The 13,924-nt window shown below is 38.1% G+C and overlaps 1 protein-coding gene across 1 annotated transcript in view; it reads right to left on the minus strand.

Moving 5' to 3' along the window:
* PARD3B (par-3 family cell polarity regulator beta) overlaps positions 1 to 13,924 on the minus strand; it is a 430,355-nt gene that overhangs the window by 166,725 nt on the left and 249,706 nt on the right. The window contains exon 16 of the mRNA XM_010565338.1: positions 9,230 to 9,274. Coding sequence (XP_010563640.1) covers positions 9,230 to 9,274 — 45 coding nt within the window. The remainder of the gene's footprint in view (positions 1 to 9,229; positions 9,275 to 13,924) is intronic.

Genomic DNA, 13,924 nt, shown 5'->3' on the forward strand with positions numbered 1-13,924 from the left:
AGATGTGATGGAAAAGAAGTAAATCTTTCACCTCTATCGGTTATTTTTGAAGACGGCAGTTTGGATATCTGCCAGACCAGGTTTCTCCTCTCCGAAAAGGCCATCATTACTGCCATGCAGACTTGCCACTCCAAGTTTACCCCCTGTAAAAATGAGGCATCCCTAGCACACAGGATCACACTCCAGCATCTTGCTCTAATAAACATAATATCGCAGCTTTAGCAGGCATTTCCCTAGCTATGCATTCACAGGAGCGCTCTGTATAGCTCCCTTCTCCAGGAACTCTTAAGTTTTATTTCATGGGGGTCAGATTGAAATATCTACCTTTGGTACACTTTTAGGGCACAAGCTTCCTTCACAGAGAAGTCCAAGTTGTTCAGAACTTTCTGGGAGATGTACATGCACTTTTGTTCTTAAAGTGGGAACATGGAAAGGGCTTTGCTGTTGAAGCTAGGGTTGTTTTACTACACGTCCGTAGCACAGAAAATTCACATTTGCTGGGTGAGACAGAGTGAAATAAAAGCTTCTGCTCAACTTACGCTTTTACAGGGTCATTTGTTCTCTGGTTCAGCAGCCTTCTGTGATCAGCTGACTGAAAGCAACCTTACCCAGTCCCTGTGGTTCTTAAGGAAAATTGTCCTTTCTGTCTGAGCTGCCTGTTCACTCCATCTGGCACTTATGAAAGCTTCTCCCTGCTTGTCAGACTCAGCTGCTCCCAAGGACTGTTCAATCTCCTCTCACTCCTTAGGACAGGATGAGACCCAGAGTGTAGCAGCCCAAACAAAGCTAAAAGACAGCCATAGCCCTTTAACAGCAAGTAACATCACACAGTCAAAAATACACAAAACCAAGTTTCACTGGCCATTAAACAAACCTCTCAGAAACTCACTTTCAGTTTAGTCTTCAGGATAAGAAATAGACACTCAAACTTGCTCCCTCACTTCATTTCTTCCAGCACAAAGATATCTGAAGATCTGCAAATCTTCTTTCATCCACATTTTCTCCCTCAGATGTGTCTGTCTATCCCCTCCACCCCAGTCAACTTCCTCAGCTCAGGCTGATCCTGGGATCAAAACCTGTCAGTTACAAAATCACTCTTCTCCTGAAGTTTCTTTTTCTTGCTCCCTTGGCTAAACCAGAAGAATACTATTCTTTTTTGTAGAATTATTTTTTTCTGCTAGGTTCGCTCCCCACAACAGCTCATCATGGAATTATACGAATAATAATGCTGGCATAGAGAGAAAGGGGGCAGATATGTATGGTTAGGCATTTATGAATACAAGGGTATCATGGGATGCTCTTCAGGAGACAGGAAAACATTAAATCAACTATGCTATGTTATAAAACCTCAATCACAGACCCTTGAATTTGCATCCACGCTGCAGTTGGCCTATGTTCAGCTCTGCTCTAGATCCTAAATCTCACATAAGAACAGAGGGAAATGGGTTTCTCCTGCAAGTTTGTTATTGTTCTCAGCAGATCAGATCTATTCACTTTAATGACTGTAGTTCAAAGAAAGATCAGTGGGCACTGCTCTGCCAAATCTTAATACAATGCACACTAAGAACCAGTCACAGAACACAAAGAATTCATAAAATCAAAGTCAATAAGTGATTTAAGAAAAGATTCTTGCAATTCAAGGATGAGACAGCAGGGATGCTCTTCTTCAGTTTGCAGAGGTTTGTTGCCATTTTTTTTGTTCCCTGCTCCTGCCACTGGGAAAGTAATTTTATCCATGGCAAGTAAAACAATCTATGTAAGTTTGGCATTTGAATTTAATAAGGATATGGTATGACATGGCAGTTAAGGTGATTTAATAAGACAGCTGCCTCTGAAAGCCACAGTTCTCACATCCATCTGCTTGCTGAGTTTCCCTTCTACTGGCATGCAAGCTTGGCTCTCTCAAATGAATGGTTTGAGGAGATAAGCCCAGCACTATTCACTTCTGTCTGTCTTGTTTTAGTTTTTGGCTGGTTTAGCTCTCTCAACCACCTCACCAGCAAAACTGTGGGACTGGAATAGAAGTAGTAATGGGAACCAGGCAGCTGCGGGTAGGAGGTACGGTGACTAAGACTGCCTTTTTCAGCAGCAGCAAGCTTTTAGATCAACATCATAACATCAAACCACACCCTCAAGCGAGGGATTTGTATCAACAGATGACTTTCTCAGGACCTAACAAAAAAGGGGCCACAACCCAATCATCATCACACAGCTAATAAAGTCTTCGAAAACAAGAAAAAAAAGCTGTCAAAGGAATAGTTACAGCTGGTGAGCTACTGGAGGCATAAAATGATTCTTCTCAGAGTAAAAACGAGAGCCTGTTTCCCTCTGTAGGGGAGAACCATCTAACTAGGTTATCCATGAGAGCTGTTTATCAGCCACATAGGCCTGGCAGGCAAAGGGGACAGTAAAGACTGCCAGCTTGGCATTCAGAAGATATTTTGACCAATAAACTGCTTTTCACTCAAATTCAACAATACAGCAAGTTCTGTTAATTTAGAATAATTGTTTGAAGCAGAGGAACTGATAAGTGTCCAGCCTTTCTTTTCCCGAGTCAATGAAAAATCAAACTTCTCATACATACAATTTGATAGGGGGTTGGTGGTGGTGGTGTGGGGAGGAAGAGAGACATTGCTGTATCAGTCCCGTTTTTAATAGCCTCTTAAAAATAATCAATATCTAGAATGTCCAGTTTGAGCTTCTCTTGCTCAAAAAAAAAAAAAAAAAAATTAGAACTTGACAAGAGTTCTAATTTTGTTTTCATCTTGTTTCAATACACTTGCCTATGTCCGGCAGGTTAAAATACTAAAATACATGAAGTTCCAACAGATAAATGAAAGTTCTTCCAGCTAAACATTCATACTTTATATTTAGCACTCTAAATATTAGATGAAGTTAAAAAAAAGCATTTTTCTCAACAGTAATTCTTAAGAGTCAGCTCATGGAAGCTGGAGGCTCAGGATTTATTCCTACAGACTTCCAGACTTTGACCATTATGATGTGAAAAAATCCTGCAGCCCAGCAGTTCAATATTGTGCTGTCCTGTCCCATAGGCTTGCTCACAGCATAGTTTTGGTTCTTGTGAAACTAGGCAGTGTTAAGCAACCCCCCCCCCACCACTCCCAGCTCTAACCAATGTAGGTGGTTAGAACAATCTGTAACATGAAAACTACTATACATATTAAAAAAAAAACAACCCAAAACTTAAAAAATAAAATCCACTAAAAAAAGGGTAGTAAAGCCATACTGGCATAGAGTACTAAGTAAATTAATGTATCATCCTAGTTTCACTAGACAAGCTGTGTTTGAAGATAAGAAAAAAAACAGCAGCAGAGATTCAATGAAAGCTAAGCATTTTAATTTTTGGACTAGAAATCCTTGTAAACCCCAAGAATATAATAGATTCAATGTAACATCTTTGACTTTAGACCTTACCAGATGTAAGTATAGAAGGAAACATTAACTCTGTAAGTGACCTGCAGGAAAAAGGAATCTTATTTTTTGTTTCTTGGCAGCATGAGTCAGTAGAGATTCTCAGATGACAACTTATTTGGAACTATACGGTCCAAGGAACACTTGCTTGGAGAGCCATAATCCAAGTTGATGATAATGATAATAATGATGATGATAATAATAATAATAATAATAATAATAATAATAATAATAATACCACCACCAGAGAAGAATCATCCAGGGAGAGAAGCCCAAAGTGAAGGTAACAGTAAAAGAATGAAAATCTTGCAGAAGGTATTCCCAGCAATAAAGCATCAAAGTTAACCCATAGCTTAATGATTCAAAGCTTAGAGGCATGCGTTACGGGTAATATGGTGTACTGAAGCATCACAGAAAGATACTTGCATTTGTTTTTGTGTCAAACTGAAATAGCACCAAGTACTACACTGACTAAACTAAGGGAAAAATCACACTGCACAGCTTCCAGTGCTGCCACTGTTTGCTTGCCTCCAGTACCCAAGCCAAGATATATAGGTTAGATTAGGCTACATTGGTATTGCTAAGGTATACTGCAGTCTGCAAAGTAGGCAATTCCTCTTCACACTTGCAAGAATGATTGACGCAGCCAAGTATTACACTCTTATTATCAGAGAAGTAAAATGAACTCAAATCAACCTTTTTTCTCCTCTCACAAATGCAGAGACAAGTGTCAGATTCTATATGCCACATGCTTTCAGTTACATAGTGGTAAGGTCTTTGTTTGGTCAGGCACTTCACTTGCATATGCCAGGCAGCTCAGCCATTTACATGAGTCTTTTCTACCGTGGATCTAGTTACTATATAAATCCTTATGAACTCAGTACTAAACCCAATGCCCCCTTTGAAAAGCTCAGGTTTAATGACATCTACAGCAGCGAGAAGGCTTGTTTAATAAAATTATGAGATCTGGCACGAGGAGAGGAGAACATCACTTCCCTATGCAGCTCTTCGACATAATTGTTACCTGGAAATCAAAAGCAAAACAGAAGCCCATCTTGCTACAATGGCAGCAGTCTCAAACAAGCCTAGCAGCATCCACTAAGCTTTTTGTAGTCCTTGCTAACCCCACCATTAACCCCCAACAAAATCCTTGATTAAAAGAAAGCCTTGTACTCATAAGCATGCTCATAAGCACGTAAACCACTGGATTTTGCTGGTGTTCCAATATCTCAACCTTTGCACGATTCCTCCAGTTTAAAAAAAAAAAAAAGGTTCTCCCGTTTTGTCTGCCCTTCCAAGTCTGAACTCAAGTTGCAGCAATAAGCTTAGCCTAGCCGTTATTCACACTTTTACCAGAACAAACTTTAACACACTGGATTCTGCCTGCACCAGACTCTACTTTGTCCCTGCAAAAAACTAAGCTTGAGTTCTTGAAATCACAGGTTATGTTTATATTTGCAAATTAGCTAGCAGTGACTGAGCACACCTGAGTTCACTAGAATGCAATCATCTACACTATAAAAGTGTTATAACAGCTCTTCAGCTCTTCTGCTCTCACAAACACTTCCTAGAAATGGTTCAGGAGTTAGGGTATACCAGGCACAGCTTTCAGAGGCAACCTGAAGCTATCTTACAATAGAGGCTCAGAGCACAGATGGGGATCATCCTGTGCCACTCAACTTTAAAACCAAAGGGGACATTCAGCTTACACTCGTATAGATGCAACCTTAGCATCTCATAGACCTATTTCACCAACAAATGCAACCATGGCTTTCGCCACAGGCTGGAGAGCCTTTCCTGAAGGTAACAATGAAGCTTAATCTGTTGCACTTTCCATATGCTATTCCAGTGGGCCATATAAAATCTGCCAATAAGCCTAACTTTTCAACCACTTCTGTGTCCTAAACCATAATCCTAATCCTCATCCTAGCCTTAATGAAACCTCAGTATTTAATGCAGAATACATCCTGGCGTTAAAGGATGCAGGGATACAAGAAAACCTTTAACCTACCTTATTCCAAACTATCTCCAGTCCCAGTCTGAATCCCAGTTTAACCACAACTCAGTTACCCATACACGAAACAGTAGAGACTGGAGGTCTACCACGCATGTTGGGACTCAGAACTCATCAAAGCCCCTGACCTTGCAGGATTTAGCTGTACAGCTACCTCTTCAAGCCTTCTTTCGCAGAACACTAATCCTACCCACAGGCTGAACAGTAACCTGGTCACTGCACTGTCAGCAAAATTAACAGTAAGGGGCAGAACTTGACCAGAAGCATCCTTCAAACTACACCAATGGGCCTTTTCCTACTCAGGTCCTAACCCTATCTCGTGCCATATAGCATCAATTCAAATTCAGCTTGGTAACAGAGCTACCCCTGTATCATTCTAGCGGCACTAATCCATAGCCCAGTCACATGTTCCTCACATAGCAGCCAGCAAGAAAATAAGATCTTCAACTCATCTTGTCTCAAAACTGTCTTGAAACATAACCCCAGCCAAAATCATGGTCTAGTGACATTAAAATAAAAATAGGAAAGCTTTTTTGCCCATTTTGCTAATTAATATGTCAGAGCTCATAAAGAAAGACTCATCAGCTTTTCTCCAGCACTGCATCATCTGAAAGAGCTGTGTCAGCAGAGACTTCAGCAGACAGTCAATACATACTAAAAGTGTTCTAAGCAGTAAATCAGAACACAAAAAAAGAATTTCAGAAAAAAATAAAAATAGCTACAAAGAATCCAGTGCTTTCAGTATTTGATATAAATCTGATTTGATGTACCACAGTCTTGCCATTCCTTATTGAAGGGTATCCTCCTAGCTGTCCTGGAATTGCTTTTCTAAAAAGCTAAGAGTTCATGGAAAACTGAGCTAAAGTTTGCTGATTTTTCACCTTTGTGATATAAAATTTTTCTCCTGCTTTACAACAGAGGCACCACTTGTCCGCTTCTCATTCTTATTGGAATTGAGTTTAGGGAATGCAGACACACCATTGTTGAGTGCACAGGAAGCTTACAGAGGACAAAATCCTCCTTAGAGGGTTCAGAGAACATGCCTTACACACACACACACACACACTCTGAACTCTGGTCTCTTCCAGAAATGGCCAAGTAGGCTGCATCAATACAGCACTCCAGTGCTTTTGCCATTGGTATTGTGGAAAACATTTGCAACACTAAGAACACCTGTAAGCACTGCAGGAGTCTTCAATCCGTCAGGATGAAGGACAGGCCAGCTATGAGAACCAGAATTCACAGATGCATTTCTGTGAGGATGAAATACAGGAACAAGTTTCCAGCTGTCTTCCCATAGAACATGCTTACAAGCTCAGGATGTGTCCAGGCATGCTTCTAAAAATCAAATCTACTTTTTAAAAAAAAAAAAAAAAGGAACTGCTGTTTGTGGGTGCAATATATAAAAACACAGAAAGATGGGGCTACAAGCTACAGATCCTTTTAATGCCTTGGTCTTCTGCAGAATTGTGATAATGCTTTTTGAAATGAATACACACTACTAACTCCTGCTGCTGCTCAGTAACGTGTAATATGCGAGGGATACAGTAGCTATACCAAAAGCTGAGACTAAATGCTTGAAGAGTCACTGCCCCAGAAGGAATAGAAAGGATATTTCCCTAGAGAGAATCACTCAATTGCATATTTCATAGAACAAGTCATGTTGAAGGAGAGAAGCGATAATTGCATTGATTGTTAGTAGGTGATAATTAATTCTGTAGAGAAATATGCTTAATTTCCTGAAGGCTAGAATAGGATGGAAGCTCTTCGTTCTGCAATAAGAAAATAAAGGTGTGTTGCTCCCAGCACAAGCAGCTGTAATGTCTCTCTTGGCATGTTCTTAAAAAAGGTACCTATAGGAAGGCAGCACAATGAACGATGTTAAAACAAGAGTTCTGTGATGTGACTGAATGCCAGCAAAATGCATATATGATATATAATTCCAAAAAGCATACAGTAAAAAGAGACCAGAGAGAAAGAACACCATGTTCTTGAACAAACCTTTAAAATAAATATTTGAATGGAACAATGAGAAAGCTGAAACTGCAGCTTGATTTCTCTTTACGACAGGTTACGAAATGGAACAGAGAGGGGAGAAACGTTTTTCAACAGTAATTGAACAGTATTTAAAGTGGACAGAACCAAGAAAAATCATTTACACTCCAATCTTCTCAGAAATTAGCCAGCTCCTTTTATTCTGAAGGGGAAAAGAAGAAACAATCTGTAGGATCTTTCTATCTATTCCTTCGGTGATCTGTTGACCACTGACTTTAGTCTATGAAAAAAGATCTTAGGTACTTGTAAGAGGTCTATGAAGGATAAGTAAAGCAAACAAGCCAAAGTTCAATAAGCATGGGTCTGCATTTTCATATAAAATTTGTAGGTAACTTCAAATAGAAAACTTTCAAAGCCACGGTTTTCAAGAATCTGGAGAAGTGTGCAGAAGAAAGATCAAATGCTGCTAAAAGTGATATTATAAAGCTTCATGTACCTATAACAACTGATTGCCAAAGAGTTACGATCTCACCAAGTTTCCCTCCAATATTCTTTGATAGCAGTGAATTCCACTGATCTTTGGAAAACTGCATGATGTTGCAATGTTTGTAGTAATTTTTCTGCACAGGAAAAAACCCAAGGACAACACCCCTAGCTTCTTCAAGTTGACAAGATCATTTCTTTGAAGCTTTCACATTCCCAAAACAAAAAGTTGAAAGAATTTTTTTCTCCCCAGGAGTGATAATGTTACCAGACTTATGAACTATCCCCTGATTCAGAAAGAGAATCCAAGAAGTTCACAGACTTAGGAAAGATGCCAGAAAAATTTGAAAAGAGTTTGTCTACTAAGTTCAGGAAAAGGTCTTCAGTTAAGGAAAATCTACACCAGAGAATTAAAGGAGGACACTCAGTTGCACAGAGAAGGAATACCATAAACAATCAGGAATATCATAGATTACCTTCCTTTACATGAATTCAGCTTTTTAATTCTATCAAAGAACTGGAAAAAGGCAACATGCAATCATGCTACAAAGGGGCAGCCTGAAGCTTCAGGGTTTTCTAACATCAGAAGAGACTGCTGAATAACTTGAGTTTTCTAGAAAGTTTATGGCTTCTTATGTCAGCTTATCCACAGCTTGTGAAAAATTACAATATTATGTGATATTTCCTTGGAAGTTCTTTTAATACAAGGACTGCAAATTGTACAGTCCCATGGTGTGGTTTGCAGAATTTATTTAATATGTAGGTACAGTAATGACAGTAGTATGGACTCTTTTTTTTTAATTATTACTATGGGCTGAAAAGTTTAAGAAAAAACAAATTATTTCTACTGCACAAGCACAATGAAAGGAAAAGCTTTGACATTCTTTTTTTAATCTGTAGATTTTTTTTTAGTGTTATCTTCAATATTCTGGGTAATGGAAGTAGAAGTCAGGGGAAAAAAAAGCAAGAGATATTTACATTTTTCATAATGTATATTGTCTAAGTCTCCACATTCCACAAGACACCTTGCATTTGCCCTTATTTGAAAGGGCATCTTCTTCAGTTTACACCACTTGCACTGAAAAATAAAGTTACAGCTCTTCCTGCAAATGACTCAGCTACATACACTGTCTGGCAGAGAACAATCCCTAATTCATCATTGTACAACTTGGAGTCAGTGCATACAAAGTAATGCCTTAATTTGCAACTCTCTTAGTCACCACAGTTTCTGTAAGCTGATTTCATTTACTGCCCATACTACTTTCAAGTTGCTGACTTTTCCTCCAAAATAGGAGAACAGCTTACCTGATTTGTGTCCGGCCAACAAACCAACTTTGCTTTCATCTGCCACTAGAGGAATAAGAGAAAAGAAACAAAGATCAGAAACTTACTTAAATTCACAAGCCTTTGAAACACTGTCAAATTATTTCAGACACATAGCATCCTAAATCTTTAAATTAGAATCGTTTCTAAAAAGCCTTTTTTTACCCAATCCACCTGGGGTGTTTCAAAGTCCAAATATCTGAATCAAAGCCCACTGAAACCAATAAAAGGACTACCAGCAGTCCTTGTGGGTTACAGATCAGGACCTCAGCACTTACACACTCAAAACTGAGTTGTCGGAAGAGCAATTGCATTTGTAAATAACTCATCTTGCCAGACAAATCACAGGGCATAGGAGAGTTGTAACATTTTCAGATCAAAGACTTCAAATGTAAAAAGAATCCAGATGTGGAAACCTTCCCATCTGCAAGACATCTCACTGACTCACAGGACCCTCTCTGCAGACAATGAGGTCTCCCAAAAACTGATCTTTTGGAAGGCTTATGCTTTTTTGTATGTTATGAATTATTTTATTTCACCTGTAAATTGTACCTTTGTAGTATTTCACAACATCTTATAAAGAAAGATGTTTACAGTAGTAACAGTTTGCAGACAGACTAGTGGAGGAACAAATTCTGAATGTAGCAAAAACTGTAATTTTTCTTCAGTAACTGTACTTCAGTTTATTATCATATATCTCAAGAAACTAATTAAAATACTCTCCCAGAGGGCTGAGGGGAAGAACCAATCACCATTTCTTAAAATGAATTCTATGCAAAGAGATGGTGCTAATGTAATGTTAGGGATGATAAAACAAGCACAGGAAATGAATGTTACATTGAAAGCTTATCCTTCAACTCTGCCTGCCCAAGCACTCCCTTATATTATGCCTTAAAACGCGATCTCTTTATACGATAAAATAAATTGTCCACTCATACCAAAAATACTATAAATGGGAACTTGCACAAGCTTTGCATAGTGGTCACTATAAAAAGTTTACATACAAGGTTATCTGCAATGATACAGGAATGTGCTATTTTCTACCCAGGAAAGAACAGTGCAGTAGTCATTGACACTTAGAAGCTACTACTGGGAAAATAATCACAGTAAATATTTTCTTATATTGCCTCCCCACTTAGGGAAGCTTCCCCCCCCCCGCCCCGGCATCAGATTCAGGACTGGGACTTACAACTGGAATCATGAATCTACAACTGACCGTTCCATCTCTTCTCCACCTTGTAATCTGATTGTCATCTGATTATCAGTAAAATTGACACAGTATAGTTTTGTTGCGGGACATATATCTTAATAAAGTAAGACTAATACTGTTTGCAGCGTTATGCGAAGATGCTGCAAAACAAAATGGACTAGTCAAAATTAGAAGTGCAACCAAAATTCAAGGCAGTTCTGTACTCCTTGTCCTTTAACCTTTCTTCTAGTCCCTGGAAATAATAACTATTTAGCTCCTTGCTATGCAGTTCGATCCTGTAACGCAAAATGACCCGACAAGGATTTGCTATAAGGATAGTTCAACCTCCTTTTCCTCCTCCCTCCCACCAAATTTACCTCTAAGCAGAACCACCATGGAAAACTTTAGTCCCAAAGGTTAGTATTTTGACAAGTTATGACTGTGTGAAAACAAGGGATTATAATGGAAACTGATTTGCAACATTAATTATAGCAGTTACTAATGGCAACCACTATAATATATGATAATTATTTGGAGTAGGTTACATTACAGTACATAGGAGCTTTAAAAAACAGAGATACCAGGGTTTATGGTATTTTTTTAAAAATTATGCTGATGACTTGGTTTGCCTGAAACTAAGTTTTACATTATTAAAAGGGATAAATCCATTTAACTTAATCATACTTTACACACCAGCTTCACACACAAAAATTAGATTTTAATACTGGAGGGAAAAAAGGAAGACTAAAATGATTAGAAAATGAAAAATAATCTTACAAGAATACAAGGTTAGCATTATGAGTTTAAGCACACACACACAAAAATTGGGAAATGCAAAAATTAAAGTTTTATGTCAAAGTTTGAGCAAAATATGTGTGCCCCTCCACAGGGTATTTTTCATTTCATGGGATATTATGCTTAGGCAGTCACTTCTAGGCTGGCCATCTTTCATTAGACTGAACATGAGTGGCACAGACAAGTCCATTGCATGAGAATCCCATTCCAGCCCTTGTTTCCTCTGGGAACAAGGAGAAGACTACAGGAAAGAAGGAAAAGGCTACAGGAGATAAATACTTTGTATGCCAAAATTGAAAACTTTGTAACTGAAGATTTCATTTCAGAAGTATACAAGATGTCCTGTTCCACAAAATAGCTTTTGAATACACTACTCTGGCATGTTGTTAAAAATTCATGCAATCATTCAGTTATGACAAAAATAGTATTTCTCTGGCTATCTTCCTTGGCTTTTGAAAAAAGCAAGAACTAAGTGGAAATTTCTTTTCTAAGATTCTACTAGTGTTGGCCTATCTTTGCAGAAAGGCACCTGAAAGACTTTAAACAGGCAAAAAGTACTGTCTACTCTTAAAACTCAAGTAAAACAAAGAACTATTTTTTATTGCAACATCAAAAAGTAATTACATTGCAACTAACTGTGAAAAACTTCAGCTCAAGAGGATCACACCTGGGAATGTGCAGTGCCAGACTGGAATATGTCACGAAAACATTTACAACAAAATTTCAAATGTAACTATTTCTATGAAGACACTAGAAATACTAAATACTCTTGAACTAGGATTGTTAAATGCAAAATATTTCAAAAAAATGAAACCACCTAATTTGGGGACTGTAAACACAAACCTCAAACAAAAATCTGGGAAGGATCAATGCGAGGGTATAAATACATTCACAAACAAGAAGACACTTCTCCTTAACTTGTAAATCAAATAAATTCTTCACGTCCATGTCCCTGGAACTCCAGGGGATGTTAGTTCATGAAGTTATTAATGTTTGTCAATACAAAACATGCTAGCTCTTTTAAAGTAACATCTATCATTTAGGAACCACATTTTTAGCGCAGAAGCCAGTTACGTATTCATTGTCAGTACTCAAAGTAATTGCTGAAATAAAAGTGACAGAAGTTCTACAACTATTTAATAAAAGCATGGACATTTGGGGGACTAGCAAAACCACAGATTATGAATGATGGAATACTACTAAAACAAACAAATCTTTCCAGCTGATAGCAAACAACTGATTTTTTTTTTTTTTTAAACTATGCCAACAACCACAACAAACAGTAGAAAGAAACAACCCTCTATGCCATGAATAATCTAATGTATTAGGATTTCCTATGGTAATATTCTGGAGTGCTGTTTTGCTTTAAGAAAGTAAGTAGCATTGTTCAGCAGCAGTAAAAGCACCCAACAATGCATCCACAAAATCTTTTGATTGCCATTTGCGTGTCCTACTCAAGACAACCAAGGTAGCCATTTTATTTGAATTCCATGATTTTCAATGGTTTAGTACACAACAAGCCTTCTGTACTGCCTCAAAGTTTGCATCAAAATACAGTCTGGGTTTATTTAAAGGTCAACAAACTACTTCCCAACTATGGTTTAGAGAAGCACAAATCAATGCTGCTGCCAATCGTGATAACCAGTTTCCCTCCTTTTGCCCAGTTCAATCACTGTACTTACCATCATATCGTTTTTCCCCAAAACAAGCAGTTACTACTATTCACAATATACAGGGTACTACTATTCAACTTAGTGCCTCTTTTCTGAAGGATCAGTTTGGCACATTGACTAAGAGCTACTTAAAATCTTCTAAACACGTGAAAATTACTTGTATTTCTGCTGGACAAACTGACACGTACCTTTGAAGACCAGCTGCAGTTCTGCACTCAGAAAAGAAAGAAACAAGGAAGAAGCAAACAAGAATTAAAATTACAATTAATGAGAAATAATAAGAAGAGAGACTGAAACATCAAAGAATTTCCTAGAAAACAAATTTCCTGATACCTTTATTAGTCTACAGGAAGCCCAATATAAATTTTTTTATTATACGTTAGTCAATTAACAAGGGCTGTATTCCCAAACAACATATAGAAATGATGCTTCTGTGCTTTTTAGAATGCATCAGTTTCTATGGTATAAACACATGAAAATAAAGCAAAGCTACAAATTGGTCACTGTTTTTTTCTGATGATCTGTAACCTTGTCCAGCCCTTTCATCATAATGAAGGCACTGCATTGTCAATTAACTTTAGTCAATGACAGTGCCAATGACATATTTCTCCTGCCATTTTTATTTTTTCTTGGTGAAGCATTTCCCCATCTAGGAATGGCATAAATCACTCAGAAATTGTGCCAAATGTTTGCTCACAACCATCACTTAAAAAATGCTGCTTGCTGTTCTAGGTTTGCCCTGTAGTACTGCGTACAAAGACCACAGGCTTTTGTACCAAAATCTACAGGAGCAATAAAAGGTGCATATTAGGAAGGGTAAACTTGCACTGTCTTAAAATATTTTCCTTCAATTCCCCCTCCTACCCTCTCTAGTGACAGTAAAACTTCTCATAAGGGCCCTGTCTCTCCTATTCTGGGGTCACCTGGTTATCCGCCAGCTACTTATGCTTGAAGGATTCTACGTCCTTGATAGATTCCTGTTCAGTTCAATGTTGAAAAGCAGTGAGACTAGCTTTTTTT

The sequence above is a fragment of the Haliaeetus leucocephalus genome, unplaced genomic scaffold (genome assembly GCF_000737465.1).
Source record: "Haliaeetus leucocephalus isolate CR32 unplaced genomic scaffold, Haliaeetus_leucocephalus-4.0 Scaffold1, whole genome shotgun sequence".
Taxonomy (NCBI): Eukaryota; Metazoa; Chordata; class Aves; order Accipitriformes; family Accipitridae; genus Haliaeetus; species Haliaeetus leucocephalus.